Source organism: Notolepis coatsorum (assembly GCF_963971535.1).
Source record: "Notolepis coatsorum genome assembly, chromosome: 5".
In the NCBI taxonomy this organism is placed as follows: domain Eukaryota; kingdom Metazoa; phylum Chordata; class Actinopteri; order Aulopiformes; family Paralepididae; genus Notolepis; species Notolepis coatsorum.
Genome location: NC_140169.1, coordinates 31,292,289 through 31,317,454, shown reverse-complemented (window position 1 = coordinate 31,317,454; position 25,166 = coordinate 31,292,289). Strand labels below are relative to the sequence as shown.

The window sequence follows — 25,166 nt, the reverse complement described above, 5'->3', positions numbered from 1 at the left end:
TTACAAGAAGACAAGGACACTAGACTAACAGGCAGGGATAATAGAGACACATAATAGGCAGCAAGGTCTTGAGCGAGGCAGGGATTAAACATTGTAAACATAACAACACAAGGACTGAGGCCACAGTAGACAGTTCATTCCCAGATAAACCACAAGGTGGTGCCAGAGGGTAATGTTCGGAATTGTTCAGAGCGTTCCTGAGTCCAAAGGGCAGATTATGACAATGCAAGCTTTTTAAAATGCAAGGATGAGGTAAGGATGTCATACAAACAAATGTTTGAGTTTATAGCAGTCTAGTTTTAGGATTAGGGAGTTATTTGTGCTCACTAATATTCAACATGAATTGTTAAATTGGGTGCAGGTTCCCAATTAGACTAGACTGCATACTGTATATACTAGTATTCCATCACATAAATCTTGGTTGGTAAACATGTGGATCGTAATCAAATAACAGGCGACTACCATGGCCAACGAGCTGTGGCATTGCGCCATATTGGTAGACAATGCTATAAACAAAATAAATGATGATTAATAAATGACACGCAGCAGTCTGAGCCTAAATAAAAGATGTTTCCACCCTGTGATGACCAACCACTGTTAAAACTTCAAAGAATATAAAATATATATCACATAAGAAATTCAAAAAAATAATAATAAATATGTACATAGAGGTAAAAAACTACTTTATTTTGTTCAACTTTATACATATACACAAACGTTTTCTTTTCACTCCCCACACAGACTGTGTATTAAGAGCACGTTAACATCTGAAATAGACCGGAGCTTGCGTCAAAACACCCTGAGTTCTTCATGCTACCGGTTTTAAAATACAAAGTCACGCTGAACAAAAACATTTACTTATACTATGCGGTGTAAATATATACAATGATGAGGTGAAAATATATACTATGAGGTGTAAAAATTTGACTCGACTGAATACAAGGTTAAATCGTATTATTATATATTATAAAAATCGTAGTTACATCCACTCTTGTTCCCGTGTTTGCATTCACCCATGCAGCTAAGTCTACGGGACCGAGTGCAAACACGGGAACAGGAGTTTGGATGTAACTAAGATAAATAAATTAAAAAAAGATTTAACCTTGTATTCAATCAAGTCAAATAATTTTCTTGAAACAAGTACAAAAAGAATTTTAATTAAAAACAGAGGTGAAAAAGCAGTGCTTTCTCTCAACTCTGGTAACAAGTTCAACTCTTGAACCCCTGTAAAAAAAAACGCCACCTGTCTCACGTTCACACGCTCACCTTTTCTCTACGTTGGATGTCCATTGATCTTAAATTATTCACATGATGGCGGCGATTTTGCTCTTATGTCACGCTCAGGTTGAGATTCCTTTCCCCTCCAGGTATGGCTTATGAGCAAAATGGGCGTGTCAATATGGTTAATGAGAAAGTTAAGTGTTCGGTGGCCATTTATGATATTTTTCGCTCTTATTTGTAGTGTATTTCTTAAGATGATAAACCAAATATTACATTCCCATTAAAATAACTCAACTAATCTCTTCCCAGTGGCAGATAATTGCACTTGTTTTAAGAAAAACTAGACTATTAAAATGAAATCAGATAAATGTTATTGTAACGGTGGAGTAGCGATTGTCAGCTGTTATAAACATGAAGCAACACAATTACAACATCGACACTGAGAGCGATCGGTACTTTTCCATAACCCTGCAACTCGGCTCCTCCTTCCCTGAACTGGCCGGTGAAACTTCAGCCTCGTCTGTGTAGGAATCCCTCAACAGCTAGAGGACCTAGAGGAGTCTGGTTGAGACCGAGGAGGCTCTTCTCACCAGACAGACACGAGGGACCTTAACCGTTGACAATTCTCAGGACTTTTCAAGTTTCGACTGTGAAAAAGATCAAGGACAGACAGTCCTATTGAGGATTGGAACTTAAAAACACACTTAACACATTGAGTGCCAGCAGGGGGCGCACTTTTTGGACTGATCTTCCAATATTTCATGATTTTCACAGAGCTATTTCTATATTATGGCTATGTGTCTAATACGCCCGTCGCTTATCAATGACTTGCTTGCAGTCAACATGTATGAAACGGATTGTTTTTTCATCAGTACATTTCCGTTTTATACCGTTTTGAAAAACTGACATTTTTGGAAATGTCTAGAAAAAAAAAAAAAAAAAGATTCCGTGATAATAGCTCTTTAGTGGAATACACACAACACGTTGTCATTTTCCGGCTGATTTATGAATAGTTTAAAAAAAAAAACGCTAAATTATCGATAGTACATGTGTACTTATGCACGCTAGAGAAGCGGGCTGAAAAATCGATTATTATCCCAATGATAACGTGAGGCTGGATTGATGGAAAATGAATGGTTATGGCTAATAAAAGCAATAACGATTAAATAACTCGTCGCGTCGTTGGCACTCAAAGTGTTAAGCATCAGTGTAATTAGGCTGCCAACTTATTATCATTATAAACAATAAGATCTGAGCTAGTGTTCCAGGGTTTGTCACACTGGGCAATGTTCTGACTCCTGTAAAGTGTTACACGTGGGTTCTCGTGTATCAATATCTCGATTGAAAGTTGATCAATTACTTTACATGCCTGCTAACTGTTCCCAGAGACACAGTATCATCTCATTTTAAATGGACATCAGTTTGATGGTGTATATTTAAAAGGCTCTGTTTATTTGTCTTGATAAATGAGGCAAATTGTGTGTCATTTCAGCAGGCCATTCATACTGGATAATGTATCTATTGTGCCCCTCAAATTACTGTAAAATATCATGATCTCTACTCTGCCAGCAGCCATGAAAGTAATGTTACTATTATTACATAACCCCAGATGTCAATATGCCTTGGAATGCTGCATGGTTCAAAATATAGAAAGTGATTACAGTTGGTTATGGCTTTGGAAACAAACAGGATTATAGCGACACAACAGTGCAATGAAAGGCAACATTTGAACTCTTGACAGGTTTTCGGATTTTTTAGTAAGAGTGATCGACTACTAAAGACTCCCATCAAAATGAATTCCTGCCAGACTAATTGTCTTGGAGGAATGTAACGGTTTTGGGCAAAAGTTATGGCAGAGGCTCCAACTGCATCATGATTGGCTGAGGGACATTCTAAACTCCTCCTCCCTCAGACTCCTGTCCAACCGCTGGGTCTCCGACTCCAGGACAGAGGGGACCGGCTTCTGGGAGACCAAGGCCAGCGATTGGGTGAGGTCATGGCGGAGGGAGAGCAGCGATTGGCTGTTTTTGGAGGAAAGCTGGATAAACTCCTCCTTCTCCTGTTGCTCGACAGCTAGAGTGAGACGCAGGTGGTGGACCTGAGGAGAGGAGACGAGGGTAGGGTGGGGGGGGGTAGGGGGAGAAAAGAAGGGTGGAGGAGAGAGGAGACGAGGGTAGGGGGGAGAGAAGAGGAGGGTAGGGGGAAGAAAATAGGAGGGTAGGGGGGGAGAAGGGTGGAGGAGAGAGGAGGGTAGGGGGGAGAAGGGTGGAGGAGAGAGGAGGGTAGGGGGGAGGGGAGAGAAGGGTGGAGGAGAGAGGAGGGTAGGGGGGGAGAAGAGAAGGGAGGAGGAGAGAGGAGGGTAGGGGGGAGAGAAGAGAAGGGTGGAGGAGAGAGGAGGGTAGGGGGGAGAGAAGAGAAGGAAGGAGAGAGGAGACAAGGGTAGGGGGAGAGAAGAGAAGGGTGGAGGAGAGATGAGGGTAGGGGGGAGGGGAGAGAAGGGTGGAGGAGAGAAGAGACGAGGGTAGGGGGGAGAGAAGAGAAGGGAGAAGAGAGGAGGGTAGGGGGGAGAGAAGAGAAGGGAGGAGACGAGAGAAGGGTAGGGGGGAGAGAAGAGAAGGGTGGAGGAGAGAGGAGGGTAGGGGGAAAGAAGAGAAGGGTAGAGGAGAGAAGAGGGTAGGGGGAGAGAAGAGAAGGGTGGAGGAGAAGAGACGAGGGTAGGGGGGAGAGAAGAGAAGGGAGAAGAGGAGGGTAGGGGGAGAGAAGAGAAGGGAGGAGAAGAGAGGAGGGTAGGGAGAGAGAAGAGAAGGGTGGAGGTGAGAAGAGGGTAGGGGGGAGAGAAGAGAAGGGTGGAGGAGAGGAGGGTAGGGGGGAGAGAAAAGAAGGGGGGAGGAGAGAGGAGGGTAGGGGGGAGAGAAGAGAAGGGTGGAGGAGAGGAGGGTAGGGGGGAGAGAAGAGAAGGGTGGAGGAGAGGAGGGTAGGGGGGAGAGAAGAGAAGGGTGGAGGAGAGAGGAGGGTAGGGGGGAGAGAAGAGAAGGGAGAATAGAGGAGGGTAGGGGGGAGAGAAGAGAAGGGTGGATGAGAGAGGAGGGTAGGGGGGGAAGAAGAGAAGGGTAGAGGAGAGAAGAGGGTAGGGGGAGAGAAGAGAAGGGTGGAGGTGAGAAGAGGGTAGGGGGGAGAGAAGAGAAGGGGGGAGGAGAGAGGAGGGTAGGGGGGAGGGGAGAGAAGGGTGGAGGAGAGAGGAGGGTAGGGGGGAGAGAAGAGAAGGGAGGAGGAGAGAGGAGGGTAGGGGGGAGAGAAGAGAAGGGTGGAGGAGAGAGGAGGGTAGGGGGGAGAGAAGAGAAGGAAGGAGAGAGGAGACAAGGGTAGGGGGAGAGAAGAGAAGGGGGGAGGAGAGATGAGGGTAGGGGGGAGGGGAGAGAAGGGTGGAGGAGAGAAGAGACGAGGGTAGGGGGGAGAGAAGAGAAGGGAGAAGAGAGGAGGGTAGGGGGAGAGAAGAGAAGGGAGGAGACGAGAGAAGGGTAGGGGGGAGAGAAGAGAAGGGTGGAGGAGAGAGGAGGGTAGGGGGAGAGAAGAGAAGGGTGGAGGAGAAGAGACGAGGGTAGGGGGGAGAAGAGAAGGGAGAAGAGGAGGGTAGGGGGAGAGAAGAGAAGGGAGGAGAAGAGAGGAGGGTAGGGAGAGAGAAGAGAAGGGTGGAGGTGAGAAGAGGGTAGGGGGGAGAGAAGAGAAGGGAGAATAGAGGAGGGTAGGGGGGAGAGAAGAGAAGGGTGGATGAGAGAGGAGGGTAGGGGGAAAGAAGAGAAGGGTAGAGGAGAGAAGAGGGTAGGGGGAGAGAAGAGAAGGGTGGAGGAGAAGAGACAAGGGTAGGGGGGAGAGAAGAGAAGGGAGGAGAATAGAGGAGGGAGAGAGAAGAGAAGGGTGGAGGTGAGAAGAGGGTAGGGGGGAGAGAAGAGAAGGGGGGAGGAGAGAGGAGGGTAGGGGGGAGAGAAGAGAAGGGGGGGAGAGAGGAGGGTAGAGGGGAGAGAAGGGTGGAGGAGAGAGGAGGGTAGGGGGAGAGAAGAGAAGGAAGAAGAGAGGAGGGTAGGAGGGAGATAAGAGAAGGGTGGAGAGAGGAGGGTAGGGGGGAGAGAAGAGAAGGGAGGAGAAGAGATGAGGGTAGGGGGGAGAGAAGAGAAGGGTGGAGGAGATGAGGGTAGGGGGGAGAGAAGAGAAGGGTGGAGGAAAGAGGAGGGTAGAAGGGAGAGAAGAGAAGGGAGGAGAAAAGAGGAAATATCTCATCACATCTTTCTTTGTTTTTAATTGAATCATCTGCTTGTTCCCTCTCTATTGTTTCTCTTACTCCATCTTTCCCTCTCTTAAATTAATCGGTTCGTTCATCCATCCATCAATCTCACTTCATCCCTCTATCAACTTTATCCATCCATCCATCCATCTGTCTGTCTGTCTGTCTGTCTGTCTGTCTGTGTAATTGCGTTGATCTGCTAACTTCCACAGTTTCTCTGTTTGCCTTCATAACTCCCTTTCTGTGTAATCCATCTCTCCATCCATCACTCTATCCATGCCTCCCTTCATCCATCGTTATAACCAACCTGTTCCTCCATCTCTCTGACTCTGAGTCTCAGTCTGAGTAGTTCATCATCGGTCTCTGGTCTGTCCAGACCGCCAGACTCCTGGATCAAACAAACACAACATTCATTCACCAACATCATCCCCACTGATCCAAGCCAGGATTAGTCACCATTTAAAGGGTGTTCAGATTTTTGGAACCCTAGCCTTATTCCTTATTGTCTTTATCCTAGCCCATTGAGGGCAGTCCTTTCTCAACACAATCCATGCTGTTCCTCATACTAGTTCCACATAGCTACCTACAAACCTTTGGACAAGCTACCTACAAACTATCTGGAGGAACAGCATGGATTGTGCTGATGAAGGACTCTACTGATCGACATAATCACTAGTCAGTAAGAAACTAACTTTGCAGCCCGCCCCCCCCCACCATGTTCAAGACATTGGTCTAAATCAATTGTTTTCAGAGTCCCATTACATACAATATAGTCTAGATGGAAACATAGGTCCACCTGCATAGGGTGGATTTTTTTTCATCATCTGTTTTTTCTTAATCCTTGAAGTATCTATTTTAAGATTCTGCCAGGTAACCGGTTGAAATAATGTCCCATGGGTTCTTTTATTTTTGATCCACTTTTTCCTTCTTATTTTTCAGTTTTTTCCCCCCATCCCAATTCCCCCCTCCCCTGTCTTGATCGTTGCTCGCACTGGTTGGTCGTAGGGAGGGTTGAACTTGAAGAATCTATCGCATGTCCCCTCCGATACATGCGGAGTCAGCCAGCCACTTCTTTTCACCTGCCAGCGCAGACTCTCATTGGCGAGGTGTAACATGTGGGAGGCTCACACTACCCTCGACATCTCCTGTCCTTGCTGTGCAGGCGCCCTGACCGACCAGTAGGAGTCGCTGTTTACAACAACCAGATTACCACCCATCGACTCCCCTCCCGCTGACTCTGCCAATTGAGTCAGTATGACGGCCGGCCCAAGCTGGAGGCAACGCTGACAGTCGGATTCGATACTGGTGTCTCACGCGTTGGTGACGAGCGCTTAGACCGCTGCGCCACCCAGCCGCACCCCATGGAGTTTATTTTTAACCCTTTATTAAACCTATCCTGAACCAAAAACTGAAAAAGAAAAAAAAGAAAACAGCATAACTTTTGAAGTTAACAACATATAGAGACAAATTAAAACATTTCACCAAACAATATTGACCAAAGGAATTAAGTAAAATTGTTATTTTTAAGATTCAAACACATCTTGATTCTATTTCAGGACAAGAAAATGGAAAAAATCTGGAAATGTTTAGATCACATCTCTATTTTCCCACTTTACTAATATGTAGTCCATCGGACGAGATCAATTTGTATTTCCAATATTAACCTCAATGTTAATAAAGATAGTCTCCATGCTGTTATGCCCTAAATATTGTAGATTTTGTGTAAACAAGGCCAAAAGTGGAAGACGAATGTGAAAAGACTAATTTGTCCTAGATAGACAAAAATGAATACATTTTCAGTGAAATATGGGGGTGTTAGAGCCTGTCTGGACGGTTGGACCCATCCTCCCTTCTTCTCTTGTTGAGGTACTGGCCCAGAAAGCGGAGTCAGAAGAACAAGAAGTTCTTAATAAGGAGGCAGATTATGCAAAACGTAACGTGGATGAGGAGGATGGAGAGTACGAGTGTGATGAGGAGGAGGAAGAGATGGAGATGAGAGAGATGGACTTTGACGATCTCTTTGGCGATGATGATCATGATGATGATTAATAGTTTAGGTTTGAATGTTGTGCCAACAGAGAAGATGTACTGTAATAGTACTTTGTTTGAACCTTAACAAAACATATTTCCCTGGATTTCAAATTGTATAGGAAAATGTGTTCATTTTTGTCTATGTGGACGAATTAGTCTTTTCACATTTGTCTTCCACTTTTGGCCTTGTTTACACAAAATCTACTATATTTAGGGCATAACAGCATGGAGAAAATCCTTATTAACATTGTATTTCCAATATTAACCTCAAATTGATCTCGCCCAATGGATTACATTTTAGTAAAGTGGGAAAATAGAGATGTGATCTAAACATTTCCAGCTTTTTTTGCATTTTCTTGTCCTGAAATAGAATCAAGAAATTCCTTGGGTCAATATTGTTTGGGGAAATGTTTTAATATGTTGTTAACTTCAAAAGTTATGCCGTTTTCTTTTTCAGGTTTTGGTTCAGGATAGGTGTAATAAAGGGTTAAAAATAAACCCCATGGGACATTATTTCAACCTGTTACCTGGCAGAATCTTAAAATAGACACTTCAAGGATTAAGAAAAAACAGGTGGTGAAAAAAAAATCCACCCTATGCAGGTGGACCTATGTTTCCATCTAGACTAATATGGTACATACCGTAGTGGTGTATTAGAAACAGTAGCTACTGACCAGTGATCTGGAGCTGCTCTCAGACAGAGAAACCTGGTGGTACAGTCTGCCTCTTTCAATCTCCACCTGGGAGAGAAGATAGATCAACATTATGAAAAAGAACAGTATGCCTCTTTACATCTCCACCTGGGAGAGAAGATAGATCAACATTGTGAAGAACAGTCTGCCTCTTTCCATCTCCACCTGCGAGATAAGATATATATCAACATTATGAAGAAGAACAGTCTGCCCTCTTTCCATTTCCACCTGGGAGAGAAGATAGATCAACATTATGAAGAAGAACAGTCTGCCCTCTTTCCATTTCCACCTGTGTTAGAAGATAGATCAACATTATGAAGAACAGTCTGCCCTCTTTCCATATCCACCTGGGAGAGAAGATAGATCAACATTATGAAGAAGAACAGTCTGCCCTCTTTCCATTTCCACCTGGGAGAGAAGATAGATCAACATTATGAAGAACAGTCTGCCCTCTTTCCATATCCACCTGGGAGAGAAGATAGATCAACATTCTGAAGAAAAACAGTCTGCCTCTTTCCTCCACCTGGGAGAGTCTAGTCCTTTCAGTGTTCAACTTGGTGTAGCGCTGTTCCAGGTGAGTGAGTGAGAGTGTGTGTGTGTGTGTTAGGGCTGTAGTCCGCTGGTCGACTGTTGGTCAAGATGCTCTTTGTCCGACCAAAATCTTGTTGGTCGACCAATAATAATAATTAAAAAAACAACGTTTTTTCCACATTGAACTTGCCCAAAAGTAACGTTCGCACGGGACTGCTGCTCACCGCATTCTTGACCCACAAACATGTCAAAGAAGTCACCGGCGTGGCAGTATTTTATTAAAAAGGATGCAGGGAAAAGGGTAGAATGTAAATTGTGCCAGCAGCAGTTTGCATACCACAGCTCGATGTCCAACATGACATATCACATTAAAAACGGTAGGCTTAAACAAAGTTTGTTTCTCCCCTGCCCTATTTAGCTAGCTAACGTTAAATGCTTGATGGGTAACAGTGTTTAGTAGCTAGTAGAGGTGTAACGCAGTGGAGGTTATTGCATGACTACTAGTGAGGCAGTGCTTCACTAGTATACAGACGATTTTTTTTTTATTATTATTACATATTTTTTTATTTAAATTTTTTTTTTTTTAATATTTTCTTTTATTAGAAAGAAAAACAATGCCAGTGAATTTGTCTTTTCTTCAAAAATGTCCAAGTGACAGCTCTCTGACCCTGATCCCATAACACATTGATGCTGGTCAGGCTATCAGCTGTCAATCAGTTACTGCAAATGAGGTGCACTGGGCAGGGCTTAAGAATCTAATAATCCAATCAAAATAGGGTATTTGAGTTTAAAAAAGGCGGTTAGTGAGGTTTAGCTCACTTGATTGATTGGCGTTCACGCCGTGTTACATTGTGTTGACAACCTTGAGATCCAATCAGAGAACACCATTTCCTATTTCCTGCTTTGAGAGTCAGTAACATTACCGTGTAGGCAGTAGCACTGTAGGCTAGATGAAACTTTGCACCAACATTATTAGGACCGACGTATAAATCAGCAACATGGAGGACTTATGCATCTGGATCAGAAAAAAAGTTGAGGATGAAAAAGTAAGTACAGTGTTTGTAAAAGCTTGGATGCTAACAAGATAGCCATTTTTGTTAGCTACCTTTAGCTTAGTTTATGATCACAATGATGATCACCAAGCTAACTTACTGTACACAATTAATTAAAAAAAATCGCGATCTCGATTCATAGACCTATGCAATCTCATTTCTAAGTTATGATGATTTTCTTTTTTATTAAAAAAAAAATTCTACTTTTTTGTATGATTTTATTGAAGGAATAAGTAGCAGCTACAGTATGTTTGATAGCAGCAGCAGCTACAGTATGTGTTTGCCAGCAGCAGCAGCTACAGTATGTGTTTGATAGCAGCAGCAGCTACAATATGTTTGATAGCAGCAGCAGCTACAGTATGTGTTTGATAGCAACAGCAGCTACAGTATGTTTGATAGCAGCAGCAGCTACAATATGTTTGATAGCAGAAGCAGCTACAGTATGTTTGATAGCAATTCAAGTCAAGTCAAGTCAAGTCAAGAGTTTTAATTGTCACGGCATACAAGTATACAATGAAATGCGGGTGGTCTTGCCCGCAACGATGTGCAATACAGTGGTACAACATATAATAGAATCCAATAAAAAGAACAACATTGTGCAATAAACAGGTAACAGGTAACATGGTGTGACATCTCGGTATCTGTACATAGTTATTTACAGAGCATATAGGACATGCTAGGTAGCTTTGGTAGTGCAATACACTGTTCCTGTTATACTAATTTAAAGTGGCCTTTCCTTTTGGCCATAAGTGTGCGTGTGTGCGGCATGAGTGTGTGCCCGCTCATGTTAAAGTGTTAAGTGGCTGCTAGTGTGTGAGCGTGCACAGCGTGCGTGTCGTGTGTGTGCTCATGTGTGCTTATGTGTGGATAGTTCAGTGTTCTGTGGTACTCAATGTTCATTGTTCAAGACTCTGATGGCCTGGGGGAAGAAGCTGAGCCTAAGCCTCTCTGTCCTAGTAGCTGGGGTTCGCAGGCGTCTGCCTGACCTCAGCAGCTGAAACAGGCTGTTATTGGGGTGGTGGGGGTCTTTCATTATTCTGCAGGCTCTGGATTTGCACCTCTTGTTGTATAGAACCTGCAGGGGAGGTAGTGCAATACCCGTGGTGCGCTCGGCTGAGCGCACCACTCTCTGTAGGGCCTTCTTGTCCTGTGCCGTGCTGTTTCCATACCAGGCAGTGATGTTTCCGGTCAGGATGCTCTCTACAGCTCCTGAGTAGAAGGACTGGAGTATCTTCCCCGATACTCTGAACTTCCTTAACTGTCTCAGGTGGTAGAGGCGCTGTTTCGCCTTCTTTACTACTGTGTCTATGTGTGTTGACCATGTCAGATCCTCTGAGATGTGGACCCCCAGGTACTTAAAGCTGCTCACCCTGTCCACGGTAGCCCCGTTAATCATCAGTGGTGTGTGTCTCCTGCTGTCCTCTCCTATAATCCACGATCAGCTCCTTGGTTTTACCAATGTTCAGGAGCAGGCTGTTGTCCTGGCACCAGCGTTCCAGTACCTCAACCTCCTCCCGGTAGGCCTTCTCGTCGTTGTCCGAGATCAGCCCCACCACCACCGTGTCGTCTGCGAACTTCACTATGGAGTTGGAGCTGAACTTGGCCACACAATCGTGTGTGTAGAGTGAGTACAGCAGGGGGCTCAGAACACAGCCCTGGGGGGACCCGATGCTCAGGGTGATGGTGTTGGAGGTCTGACCCCCCACCCTGACCGCCTGGGGTCTTTCACTCAGAAAGTCCAGTACCCAGGCGCTCAGGGCGGAGCTCAGACCCAGCTCGATCAGCTTGTCCACCAGTCTGGTGGGGACTATGGTGTTGAACGCTGAGCTGTAGTCAATGAACAACAGTCTCACATAGCCCCCCTTCTGACGGTCAATGTGAGAGAGGGTGCTGTGCAGTACCTGGGAGACCGCGTCGTCAGTGGACCTGTTTGTCCTGTATGCAAATTGCATAGGGTCCATATCACTGGGGAGGGAGGCACAAATGTGGTCCTTGACCAGCCTCTCGAAACATTTCATGACCACAGCAGCTACAGTGTACTGCACTACCACAGGACCTAGCATGTCCTACCATGCTCTGTAAATAACTCATGTACAGATATAGATATGCCCTACTTTGTTTACTTGTTTATTGCACAATGTCGCTCTATTGGTTGGATTCTTATTATATATTATTACTATTGTATTATGCACATCGTTGCGGGCAAGCATTTCACTGTATACCTGTATGCCGTGACACATAAAACTCTTGTATCTATTTTGTACAGTATGTTTGACAGCAGCAGCAGCAGCTACAGTATGTGTTTGATAGCAGCAGCAGCTACAGTATGTTTGATAGCAGCTACAGTATGTGTTTGATAGCAGCAGCAGCAACAGTATGTTTGATAGCAGCAGGAGCTACAGTATGCTTGATAGCAGCAGCAGCTACAGTATGTTTGATAGCAGCAGCAGCTACAGTATGTTTGACAGCAGCAGCTACAGTATGTTTGATAGCAGCAGCAGCTACAGTATGTGTTTGATAGCAGCAGCAGCAGCTACAGTATGTTTGATAGCAGCAGCAGCTACAGTATGTGTTTGATAGCAGCAGCAGCTACAGTATGTTTGATAGCAGCAGCAGCTACAGTATGTTTGAGCCAAATCTGGGTTGAACATGATTTGTGGAACTCCCTCTGGTGTTGTGGTCGTGGTATTCACTGACCTTTGGGAAATATTTTGACATGCAAATGGGTATCTTAGTGGTGTAGTGTATCTTGTAGACCAGGCCCATTTCAAGTTGCTGTACTCTGTCGTCTACTCTAAGCCATCCTAGGTTGTCAAATGGGCAGGGGTGAGGTGGGTTTTAGGAGTAAGGTCAAGCAGTAGTCTGACCAGTTTGTTTTGTGATGTTTGTAATTTTGTTTTTAGTGCCTTTGAGGTGCTTTGGTACCATGAGGTGCAAGCATAGTTGTAGTACCCTTGAATGAGTGCTCCTGTTAGAGTCTTCAAGGTATTCTTGTTTACCAGAGAGGAGATCCGGTACAAAAATCTAGTTCGTTGGTTGACTTCGTTTTATTACATTGGATGCCATTTTGTCACGGGAAAGATTTGCCTCTAGGATGGAACCCAGGTAAGTAATTTCATCTTTCCTTTTCTTTGTCACCTTCACCTAATATGTTTTCATCTGGTCAGGTGCGCTGTCACCTAATATGTTTTCATCTGGTCAGGTGCGCTAGCCTGTCACCTAATATGTTTTGATCTGTGTTTGGTTAGGTGTCCCGTCACGCGTCACCTAATATCATCTGTCTGGTCAGGTGCGCCATCACCGAATATGTAATTGTTTGCATCTGTCTGGTCAGGTGTGCCATCAACGAATATGTAATTTTTTGCATCTGTGTCTGGTCCCCCAGGGCTGTGTTCTGAGCCCCCTCCTCTACTCCCTGTACACACATGACTGCGTGGCACAGTGGAACAACAACACAATCATCAAATTTGCTGATGACACAGTAGTGGTGGGCCTGATCTCTGCCAACGACGAGAGGGCCTACCTGGAAGAGGTAGAAAATCTGTCACAGTGGTGTCAGGAGAACTGCCTCTCCCTGAACGTCAGCAAAACAAAAGAGATGATTGTGGACTTCAGGAGGTCGGGGGTCAAGGACTACAGCCCCCTCAGCATCGACATGGCACCGGTTGAGAGAGTGGACAGTTTCAAGTACCTCGGAGCCCACATATCCGAGGACTTGACATGGACCACACACATTGACAGTGTTGTGAAGAAGGCACGACAACGCCTCTACTTCCTCAGGCGCCTAAGGAAGTTCCAAGTCAGTCAGAAGATCCTTAGGAACTTCTACTCATGTACAATAGAGAGCATCCTGACTGGCAACATCACCTCCTGGTTTGGGAATAGCACTGCACAAGACCGTAGCAGACTACAAAGAGTGACACGTTCAGCCGAACGCACAATTGGAGGGGGGCTTCCCACCCTCCAGAACATTTACAACAAGCGGTGCAGGGGGAAGGCTAAGAGAATTATTAAGGACTCGAGCCACCCGAACAACTGCCTCTTTGAACTGCTGCGGTCAGGCAAGCGATACCGGAGTCTTAAGGCGAGCACAGAAAGACTCAGAAGAAGCTTCTATCCCCAGGCCATCAGGCTGCTAAACGAACAATAAACACTATGCAACAACCATCAAATGCACACAGCACACACACCCACACGCACACACTCACTTAAACAAACACACTGCAGCACCCACTCTCCACACTTTAGATCACACAAACACACTTTATATTTATTGATAAAGGATTTGCACTACAACTCGTACACCTACTGTAAATTGTACCTAAATTGCACCTCATCCCATTTCTGCCTTGCACTATATAGTATTGTATATTAGTACACTGCATAGTATTGTATATTATATGGTAACTCAGTTACGTCTATTCTGCATCGAACATTGTACATATGTCTATACTGAACACTGTGACCTCATTTATTTTTTACTTCTAATTTACAAACTATACTATGTTATTTTATTTCATACTTATCTTGTCTTGCACAGTCTCTGGAGCGTAACAGTAAGAAGCATTTTGTATAAAAGTATTCTGTACTTCTGTATGACAACTATTAAAGAAACTTGAAACTTGGTCAGGTGCGCCGTCACCTAATGTTAATATGTTTTCATCTGTGTCCACTGACACACACAGTGGGGGATGTTTTAAAAATATAATTTAATATAATATATAATACCAAATATTATATTATAATATAATAATTTGTACTTCACCAAAAAATTTGGTCAGCAGCCGCCACTGGTGTAACGGTATGCGTATTCGTCCCGCGAATTTACGGTACGGGCTTCACGGTGCGGTACTCGCAGCCATACAAAGAATACGTCTCATACCACTAGGTGAAACTAGGGTTGCACATTTTACAAATCTATGCTCAATATCTTTTCTTTACACTAGGGCTGACCCCGATTAGTCGAATGCACACAAAAAAAACATTATAATAATTATTTTTTATCATTCTTTCCAAAAGCAAAGAGGCCTAGAAGCATGGCTAACGCTAATGGCGCGCATACCAGCGAGGCTAACTGCCTAAGAAAATACTGAAGGCACTGAATAGGCCTTACGGTGAAGGCTGAGAAGTGGCTAGAAAAACGATTCTCGTTCCCACCTTGGCGGACTACACAATTTTCACAAGATCTATTGGTGTAGATTTAGGAATAAAAAGTTCTCCATTTACAATCCTGCCCGTTTTGCGCAATCATAATTTTAAAGTCGAGACTAGATCTTTCCTCGCAAACAGATACTTGGTCACCACAGAGTTTTATTTGACGTAATTGGTGCAAGTTTGGTCACGTATCTTGCGCTCGACCAATAGCAGCTCTCTTTGTTGCGAGGATACGGCCATCCGGTGACAACAAATGACATCCACAGAGTAACGTTACGGATGGAAATTGACAAAAAACACCTTCTAAAGTTCGCAAAAAGGTTTCTAAACAATGTTATATGCATCTCACGTCCGTTCAGAAAGAACGTGTACAAGATTTTACACAGACAAGGTGGGATATATAGAAACTGCGTCGAATGGTGGCTTAACCTACCAGGCCAGAATCATACCATTGCGGAGACATACAAACATTGTTTAGAGATCAATTTGTGTCATACAGAGGTTGATGTGCTGACTGGTGCACAGACTGAGGCGTGTGCTAATGCATGGGCTGCTGCACGACCTGAGGTGTCACCCAGGTTGGTGGCGAGTAACTCTGCTGAGGCTCCTTACTTTGGTCATACTTCGCTAGTGAGAAAAATTAGGAACTGTATTTCAGCAAATGTACTTAATTCACACACACACACACACACACACACACACACACACACACACACACACACACACACACACACACACACACACACACACACACACACACACACACACACACACACACACACACACACACACACACACACACACACACACACACACACACACACACACACACACACACACACACACACACTTTTTGTTTTTTACAAAGACTTATTTTCCTGCATTCTGGTGCAGGAATGTTTACCCTTTAAATGCCAGTGTTTGTGATGGGCATCACAAATTATTGTAAAAAAAAAAAAAAAACACTAAAAGGTAAATATCTTCAATATATCAAATGCAAAAAGGATTGGCAATGATTAGCAACAACACTGATGTCAATGGATTTTTTGTTTTTTTGTAATGTCAGATTGGAATTTTTTTTCCACTTTTTCTTTCATAAATCTTTTATTAAACTTCAGCTCATGATCATAACCACCACATATTCGATACATTTTCGAATTGTAACCCTTTAAATGCCAGTTTGTGTGATGGCATCACAAATTATTGTTAAAAAAAACACACAAAAAGTGAAATATTTTCAATATATCAAATGCAAAGTCTATTTTTCTGGGGGGGATTATTACATAGCATGTGCCAATGATTAGCAACAACACTGATTTTGGTGGATCTTTTGTTTTTTGTAATGTCAGATTTAACAACAACTCTTTTCAGAAAAGTGGGAGTATTTCATTTGTTATCTGACATTACAAAAAAAGAATTATGATCAGGGCTGAAGTTGAATAAAAGATTTATGACTGTTTAGACTGCATAACTCTCTGTCACAGTGATCTCCTGGTCATTCCCCACTTAGGTTATCTACTATTGCGCCGCCGCAACTAGAAACACTGGCCTGACCTGCTTCTATGTTCAGTGGCCTGACTGCGGACAAATTATTGTTATTATTATTATTTTTTTCAAGTACCACCAGCAGGGGGCCTAAGTACGACCGGTGGTACGCGTACCACAGGTTGAGAACCACTGCCTTAAGGCCTCTACATGCTACAGCAACTGCGAAGCAACTGCAACACAACATCGACAACGCAACAGTGTTGCAGACACTCTGCCTTTATGCTTCTGCAACATCGATGCGCAGCCTATGCAACATTGTACCCCGGATGTAGCTAGGTTCCCTAGATAGATGAAACTTCCCTTCTCAACCAACCCATTGATAACAAGCAGAAAAAGAAGCATCATTTTTACTTCCGGTCGGGGGGTTTCAAAATAAAAGAGCGACGTCTAAAAGCACCGTAAATACGTTTATTTTGTACATTATCTAACGTTAACACGAACCTAAACTAATCTAAAGTTAGTTTAGGTTCGTGTTAACGTTAGATAATGTACAAAATAAACGTATTTCCGGTGCTTTTAGACGTCGCTCTTTTATTTTGAAATCCCCCGACCGGAAGTATTTGTGATGTATTCTGCTTGTGTAACTTCTGTGTTTGTTGGTGTCTGTAGATCGTTGGTGAACAACTAACTTTAGGTTAGTTTTTAAGTTAGCTAGCAGCAGGGATGGACGCCTTTGTGCAAATGCAGGCAGCTACAGGCACTCGAGGTCAAGGAAGAGCTGCTGAATTTAATTGGCAGGAGAGAGAGCTCGTCAAAGCCGGATATATCCCTGTGGCTGTGGTTGTAGGCACGAAAATGCAGCTCAAACTACCTGTTATATTAAATTAATTGATTGCTGTTTAACTTGTCCGTGTCCAGTCCTTTCGATTAGCCCCACCGTTCATTGTAAACAATGATGCATGTAATTATATTAACGTTACTGTGTGTTGTTGTAGCTATGTTAATAAATTCTGAATGGCATTAACGTTAGTTGGGTATGATAGCATTGAATAGCATCAACGCTAGCTGGCTGGCTACAACAAATTATCACAAGCTGGCATCGTAAAATATCAACACCAGCCATGGGAACACTGTTTGCTAAATTGTGGAGGCTTTTAATCGTCAAGGTAAGATGATTTGAATGCGTATGCTATGGAAGTCCCCTGCGGCACCACTTTGTTGAAATGTACATAACTAGGGCTATAGGATAACCACCGGTTAATTCCCGATTTTGTATTAGTTTGTCATGACAAACCAATTACATAATCCAACATATGTGTAAGAAACTAACATATTCCAGTTAACGGTATATATTTTTAATGATTCGTTACGGCGAAATCAATACTTCCATTTGTATAAATTACGTTAACTCGAGGATGGTATTCCTCCCTGCGGGACCAATATTATTCTATGACAGCCCCGCCCCCATTCGCTAACCAACCAATCACTGCTAAGCAACATCAACGCAAAGTTGTTCAGATTCGATTTTGGGGAGAGGTACGCAACATCCTCACAACACACTCTACAACACCCTCTGCAACATGTTGCGTTGAAGTCTTGCTGATGTGTTGCAGTTGCGTTGCAGTTGCTGTAGCATGTAGAGGCCTTTAGATTAATCTGTCTAGTTAGGATTAGGGATGGGTACCTTTCACATTTGAACCGATACGGTACCGGTACCTGTGAATCAATACCGGTACCCAACGGTACCTTTTTTCGGTACTTTAGTCTAAAAAAAATTATTTACTTCAAAAAAAATCCTAACTTCAAATAACTACAATTTCGACCGTTTTCGGCTTGCCATTTCTCCAACTGCTTTGTTGTTGAATCAAGTCAAATCCTAGGTAAGCATATATTGTGCGTGTGAACGTTGACATGAAAATAAAAAAGTAAAAAAATAAATAAAAAAAAAGTAATAAAAAAAAAAAAAAAAAATCCCGGTATCTCACTTGAATCGATACTCGGTAGTACCGACGTGTTTCGGTTCGGTACCTCAAAAGAACCGAATTCGGTACCCATCCCTAGTTAGGATGTCTATTTGCTTTTCTGCAGACATGGGAGAACCTTTTTAACCTCTGTCTCTGTCTTAACAACCGGTCCTATGGAACAGCTTGATACAACCTTCTGTCTGGCCTTTGGCGCTGAACCTTACATGCTCTGCCCTGACAAATTCTGAGTGGGTTCTCCTGCCCCCCCGGGGCATACGGCCCTGAGATATTGTCTTGTATCTCATCCTGTATACATGAACTACGCTTGCAGTAGTTCTATCCATTACTCAATTTCACAATTTTCTTATATACTTTTATTCTACTGTCACCATGTATGCATATGCTCACTACATGTATCTATTGCTCCATCTCTGCCCACTACAAACATGGGAACTCTCTAACACCTGTCCCGTCTCCCTGTGAGTGGCTGTCTCGTAGTGATGACCGGAGTGTTGGACGTCCCGTGATGATGACCCGGGAGGATGCGACCCTCTCTGCGCCACCCCCATGCCTCAAATAGATCCGCCATCAGCTCTATTTAATCTTTCAAAATGTTCAGTTGCTATTGCATGGACTTATCTGTGTTTCATTACACATATGAGTGCATGCTTACCAACTGTTTCGCCTGTTTTATTGCAACACTACTATCACCGACATCCAAGAAGGTTTATCTCCTCCACATTGCCTATGGTGCATTTTTTCCTATTGCTAGGTTTTAGTGAGTTTTTGCTTACCTTCGCATGGGGTATGTCTGGGAGTGTTGCATTCATTTGAAAGTTTTAGTTTTGTTCTTGATTTATTGTGATGTTTCTTCTTGACTTGTTTAAAGAAGACGTGTCCGGCCCATGGGGACATTGACGTGTGTTGTCGGGCCTTACAAATACATTTGATTTGATTAGTTAAGGGGGCAGTAGGCAATTAATTTACTCAGTGGATGCCTGAACACAGAATGACACCAGTATCACTGACTACCATGGCAAGCCTATAGAATATTATTCTATTTAATAATAATAATAATAATAATAATAATAATAATAATAATAATAATAATAATAATAATAATAATAATAATAATAATAATAATGTCCTTGTATCTTTGTATATTTGTAATAGTTGTTGTGCTGGGATGGGATAAAGCCTATTTAATTGATCAAGCCTTTTTGGAAATCATTAAATGATGCGCACTTGTGCAGGACGGGTGAATGCTGGTTGGCTGTCTGTCATCATTTCTGTAACGACCTGGCTTGAAGTAGACTCAGGTGCAGAGGAACGGAGGCTGAGACAGTTCAAATGGCAAGGGATTTTATGTAAAAATTAAGTCAACTTAAAATCACACAACAACGTTGTGGCGTAAAAATAAAGATGAGTCTCCAGGTCCTGGCTCTGCATGTCCATGTGGGCAGCGGTGCAAGGTAAGAGTCTGTCAGGAATCATGACGATTTCTGTATAAAATAATTGTTAATTTATCCAATACAGTGCAAATAGCTTTTTATATTTAATTATAGTTCATATAATTCATTTAGGACACCAAGTAGAGTAAATCCAGTGCACTGTGGCCGTTTTCTTAATCCAGAAAGAATATATATATTTTTTTTGTATTTGTATTTTTTACAACCTAAACCATGACCAATCGACCAATCGTAAATTATTTTCGGTTTTGGTCGACCAAGGTTTTCTTTGGTTGACTACAGCCCTAGACTGTGTGTGTGTACCTGTCTGAGCAGCTCTTTGAGTCTGGTCCTGTCAGTCTTCAGCTTGTCGCAGCGCTGCTCCAGGTGAGTGTTTTTCCTCTCCAGGTGTTTCTGCTCCACCTCCAGTTCAGCCACAACACTCTGCCAATCCGCTAGACGCTCCTTTATGCCAGCCTGCTCTCTGCTGTCTGCTGATTCCTGAGGAGGAGAGGAGGGGAAGGAGAGTAGAGGAAGAGAGAAGAAGAGGAGAGTAGATGAGAGAAGAGACAGAGGATGAGAAGGGAGAAGAGGATGAGAGGAGAGGAGATAAAAGAAGGAACAATGAGAGAAGAGGAGGAGAAGATGATGATGATGGGGAGAGAAGGAGGAGGAGAAGATGGTCATTTCTAAAACATATTTTTTTGCGATTGTTTTTGAGAGAAGAAAATATAAACAACTTTGCTTGAGATCTGCCCCATATCAGGATCAGGAGATCTCTATAGGAAGATGTGCCCACTTTTTGCAGGCAGGAAGTGGTACCAGTATTTTACTATTGAGTCCAGTATCTGTTTAAATCCACCATGTATTTATTTGACCCCCTTTTCATGCTCCTCCATGCTCTCCTCCTTCTCCAGGAGTAAAGAGGAGACGATTGATTGATTTTATTTATGGATCCAAAGACACAACAAATCCAAGGGATGACATGCAAAAGTGACAACACTTATTTCCAGCATGGTCCCCGATGTTCTGACCAAAGGACATATACAAATAAGTTATAACATATAAAACAACACATAAAGCAAAAGTCCAATACACCAAATCCATATTCTACATATCTAAAAACAAGTCAATATCACCCTGACCAAATACCATAAAATAGCGCATTTCATTATACCATCATTAAAACAACAATACAAGTATGACCTGACAGCTATTCGGCCACTTTACCCCAGAGATATGAGCGAACCTGACCTTTAAATATTCCTCTAGAACCTGACAGTTTTATCCTAAGTGGAAAGCTGTTCCACATTGAGATACCGGTGTAGAAAAATGAGCTCTGAGCCATTTTTGACTTGACCCGCAGCACCGTACAAGAGCGAACACTGGCCCTGGTATCGTGTCCATGCTGCGTATGGACCATATTGATATACTTCAGATAGCTTGGGGCTGTACCATTTACTATGTTGAACATGTGGTTCAATTTCACCTGTTCAACCCTGAGCAGGGATGTGATTGTGCCTTAAGAAAAAAACCTGAAAATCTTCTAAACGATCGTATAGATTGAACTGTTCACAGGGAAGAGGAAGATGGGAGAGGAAAGGGACAAAGAAAATTAATCAAATATCTCAGTGTCTCCCTAAACAATTTAAAGGGGGTCATCTTGACCCCTCCCAAGTCATCCTGGCTCAAACACTAACGTTAGGACCTTATCTTTTCTTCTTTGCAACCAGATTGTGCAACACCTGTACCGCCTCCTCTGGAAGTCTTGCCTACTGCGAAGGGCTGGAGTTGGACTAATGGACTCTTTTGCTTTTCTTCTGCTCTCAGGTAGATTTTGAGAATGAAGGTGGTAACATTTCTCCATCTCAGCTTCTTGGTTATGTCTAGGTTGGTTTCTGTACCTCATGCTTGTGAGTTTGATGTTTCTACAGAGCTTCACATTAACTGGACAATGCTTGCTCTCCCTTGAGTAGTGTTGAGTGGCAGACTGCTGCACTGCTTGCAAGTAACCTTCCCTGGTTGGTCAGTTTTACAAAAGCAATCAGTGTTAGTGTGTTTCCTAGTGTGTTGACGTCTTTACAGCATCTCGCGCCACTCAACAAAACTGCTAACATTATCGATAGCCAATGAAAATCTGTTATGCAAGAATAGCAGGTCTGATAAATGTTGCTTTCGCGTTTCGCTTAGACCAGGTGGAAAAATAATCAAAACATACATAAAGCTCAATATTATAAAACAAATTAAACAAATTTTTTTTTTACTATATATATATTTTAATATATGAATATTTTTGTAACACGATTTTAGGTCAGAAAAAACGGAAATCCAATTAAAAACGGAGAAATCACATCCCTGCTGAGGTGCACTGGTAGCAGTCCCACCTTTATGAATTCAGCACTTCCTATACGTGTTCTGGGAGGCACACCTAGTATGTACCGAATAGTGTTGTTTTGCATCACCTGAAGTTTATTTTTTAATTTAGTCGACAGACCACTGAACCATGCTGCGCTCGCATAGTCAAAATGACATTGAAGCAAGGAGGACACTAACAGCTTTTTAACAGCAAGTTCAAGTTTGCCTGCACACTTGGATAAAATGTTGGCAGCACTATTCTCACATGAGAGAGACTGCTCTAGTGTAAGTCCTAGGTACTTGACACTAGTTTTTCCCGTGACTACTGCTCCGTTACAGGAGACTTCCATGCGATTGACTTTGCCTAATCTCCTTGTTGTGCCAAAAAGGATCGACTCAGTCTTGCCTAGGTGAATGGACAGCTTATCATCTATGAGCCACTCTCTGGCACTTTCTAGCTCAGAAGTCAGAGCTCTCTCAAACTCCCTGACATCCCTACCTGGCACCAGAAGTGCTGAATCATCTGCATACAATAGTAGTTTACATTTCACAGATGCTGGCATGTCATTGACATATCAGAAATAAAAGAGGACCTAAAATGTATCCTTGAGGCACCCCACATACAATGTCCAGATGTTCTGATCCGACGCCTTCCACCTCACAGACTTGAGTTCTCCCTGTGAGGTAAGAAGTGAACCAACTGACAGCAGTCTGACTAAAACCCATGCACTCAAGCTTTGACGCCAATATAGCATGGTTCACGGTAGGGGTGCACCGATATATCGGTCGGGTATCGGTATCGGCCGATAAGTGCCTTGTTGACTGCCATCGGTCTGTCGGCCGATAAGCTCAGATGTGCCGATGGCAGTGGCCGATAAATATCCGTCAATTTGTGTCGAGTCAATCTGGTCCACACGTTCAAACTTTGAAAAAAGTTTCTGTCAAGCAACCTGCACACACAAGCTACTGCATCAAAGTTACTACTTATGATTAACAACGGCATTCGTTTTGTGGCATTAACGTTATATAGTTACATGTTCAATAACATCAGCATATTTACCCGAACATAGCAAGCATTACTCATTCATATCTCTCACTTCCTTCCTTTGCTCAGAGAGCCCGTACTGAATTGTACCCATTCTGCAATCTGTTAATAAAGTTTTCAATCAGACAAATGTATAGAAAAGCTTTTATTATAACATTCGTTGCAGTAAAATCATTATGCCTCGTTTGGTCATCCTGCAGAGCGCTGGTACTCGTGGCCGGCGGGGAGCTAAAGTTATTAGCGCCGGTAGGTTTGTTGTGGTTCAGATCAATGGCGGACTTCCCGGAAGTAAAAAACGAATAAGCGCTTGCCGATTGGTGGTAAGAACAGCAGAGGCGGGTGCAAGCGGTGTGACGTAATTGGCAGAATCGACTGTCAATCAAAATTGTTCTGTTGTCGTCTACCTGCATTGCTTTGGTTGAGAGAGATAGTGCTCTCTTATTAAAACTCATAAACAAGTCTTGAGCAAGACAAGTTAGTCTGTTAGGTTATGAAAGTCAGTGAGTATTGTATGACTCAGACTTCAGCAATAATCATGACTCATGAGCATTATAAAATAAAAACACACATGGCATGGTGGAATTAATACCATAAACATTTCTTGATGTTTCCTTTTTTTAAGTAAGTAAAGAGGCCTATGTTCATATCGGTGAGCACAATTTGTAACACAAAAAGAGAGACGTGTAGCCTATTTATTTATTTAATATTTTATTTATTAATTTTATTATTATTATTTTATTTGTTACCATGCCTAAAATAATAGTCAAGCATAGGGCTAAAACATTTTCATAAACAATAATATCATTTTTTGTTATATGGTTATAATAAAAGCTTTTCTATACATTTGTCTGATTGATTGAAAACTTTATTAACAGATTGCAGAATGGGTACAATACAGTAGAGCTCAGTACACTGGAGGATGAAGACCAGAAAAAGACTTTCGACTTTTTTACACAAGGGTCCTCCATTTTCAATTCATCAAAACATTTAGAGACATACAAATATACAGTAGTTTAATAAATCAAATAAAAAAATTATATATAAAAAAATTATAATAGTATTTTTTTTTTTGCCACAAATATCGGTCAATTGTGTTAGTTGAACAATCGGTATCGGTGGCAAATTTTCATATCGGTGCATCCCTAGTTCACAGTATCAAAAGCTTTCTGTAGGTCGAGCAAGATAATTCCAACATAATTGCCATCCTCAAAATGTTGCTTGATGTAGTCAATGAGATGAACGAGACAGGTCTCTGTGGAGTGGGCTGCTCTGACCCCAACTGGTGTTCATACAGCAACTTGTTGTCTACTAGATACTCCTCAACCTGCTCATAAACTAGACGCTCAACTACATTAGACGTAACTGTCAAAATAGAAACCGGCCTATTAATAGTTCCCAACGTCTGTCTTACAATTCTTCTTAAAAAGGGGGACAACCCTGGCGTTTTTTTTTTAGTTCAGACGGAAATTTGCCTTGGTTAATCGACAGGTTAATAATATGGGCAATTGTTCTAGAAATTACTTTAGCACTTCTTCTTCTCCCCTCTTATTGTAGGTAAGATGCAAATACAAGATGCAAGACAGAAAAGAAGGAGGGAAGTAAAGAGGAACCTCAGGACTTACCTTTGCCAAGACCTCATTGCCTCCTCTTCTCTTCTCTTCATCCCTCTCTCTGGGCATCTGTCCCTCTAGCCTCTCTATCCATCTCTCCATTTCCCTCTCCTTCTCTCGGAGGGCGACGGCGAGCGCCTCCTCTCTCTTTCGCTCCCCCTCCCTCGCCCTCTTATTCACCTCCTCAAGCTCCCTCTCTTTCTCAATCATCCTCTTGTTGACTATTTCAATCCCTCGTTCTCTCTGAAGCTCCCTCTCCTCTTCTCCTCTCCTCAATCCCTCCATCTTCTGTTGGA

The 25,166-nt window shown here is 42.8% G+C and overlaps 1 protein-coding gene across 1 annotated transcript; it reads right to left on the bottom strand.

Annotated features, from left to right (window-relative positions):
- Positions 1 to 427: 427 nt before the first annotated feature.
- LOC311229299 (centrosome-associated protein CEP250-like) lies at positions 428 to 25,166 on the bottom strand. The gene is made up of 5 exons (XM_084315374.1): positions 24,883 to 25,166; positions 20,185 to 20,361; positions 8,206 to 8,271; positions 5,808 to 5,888; positions 428 to 3,319 (listed from the first exon to the last, which is right to left on the bottom strand). The coding sequence occupies exons 1-5, from the start codon at positions 25,153 to 25,155 to the stop codon at positions 3,092 to 3,094; spliced, it is 825 nt and encodes a 274-aa protein (XP_084171500.1). The 5' UTR covers positions 25,156 to 25,166; the 3' UTR covers positions 428 to 3,091.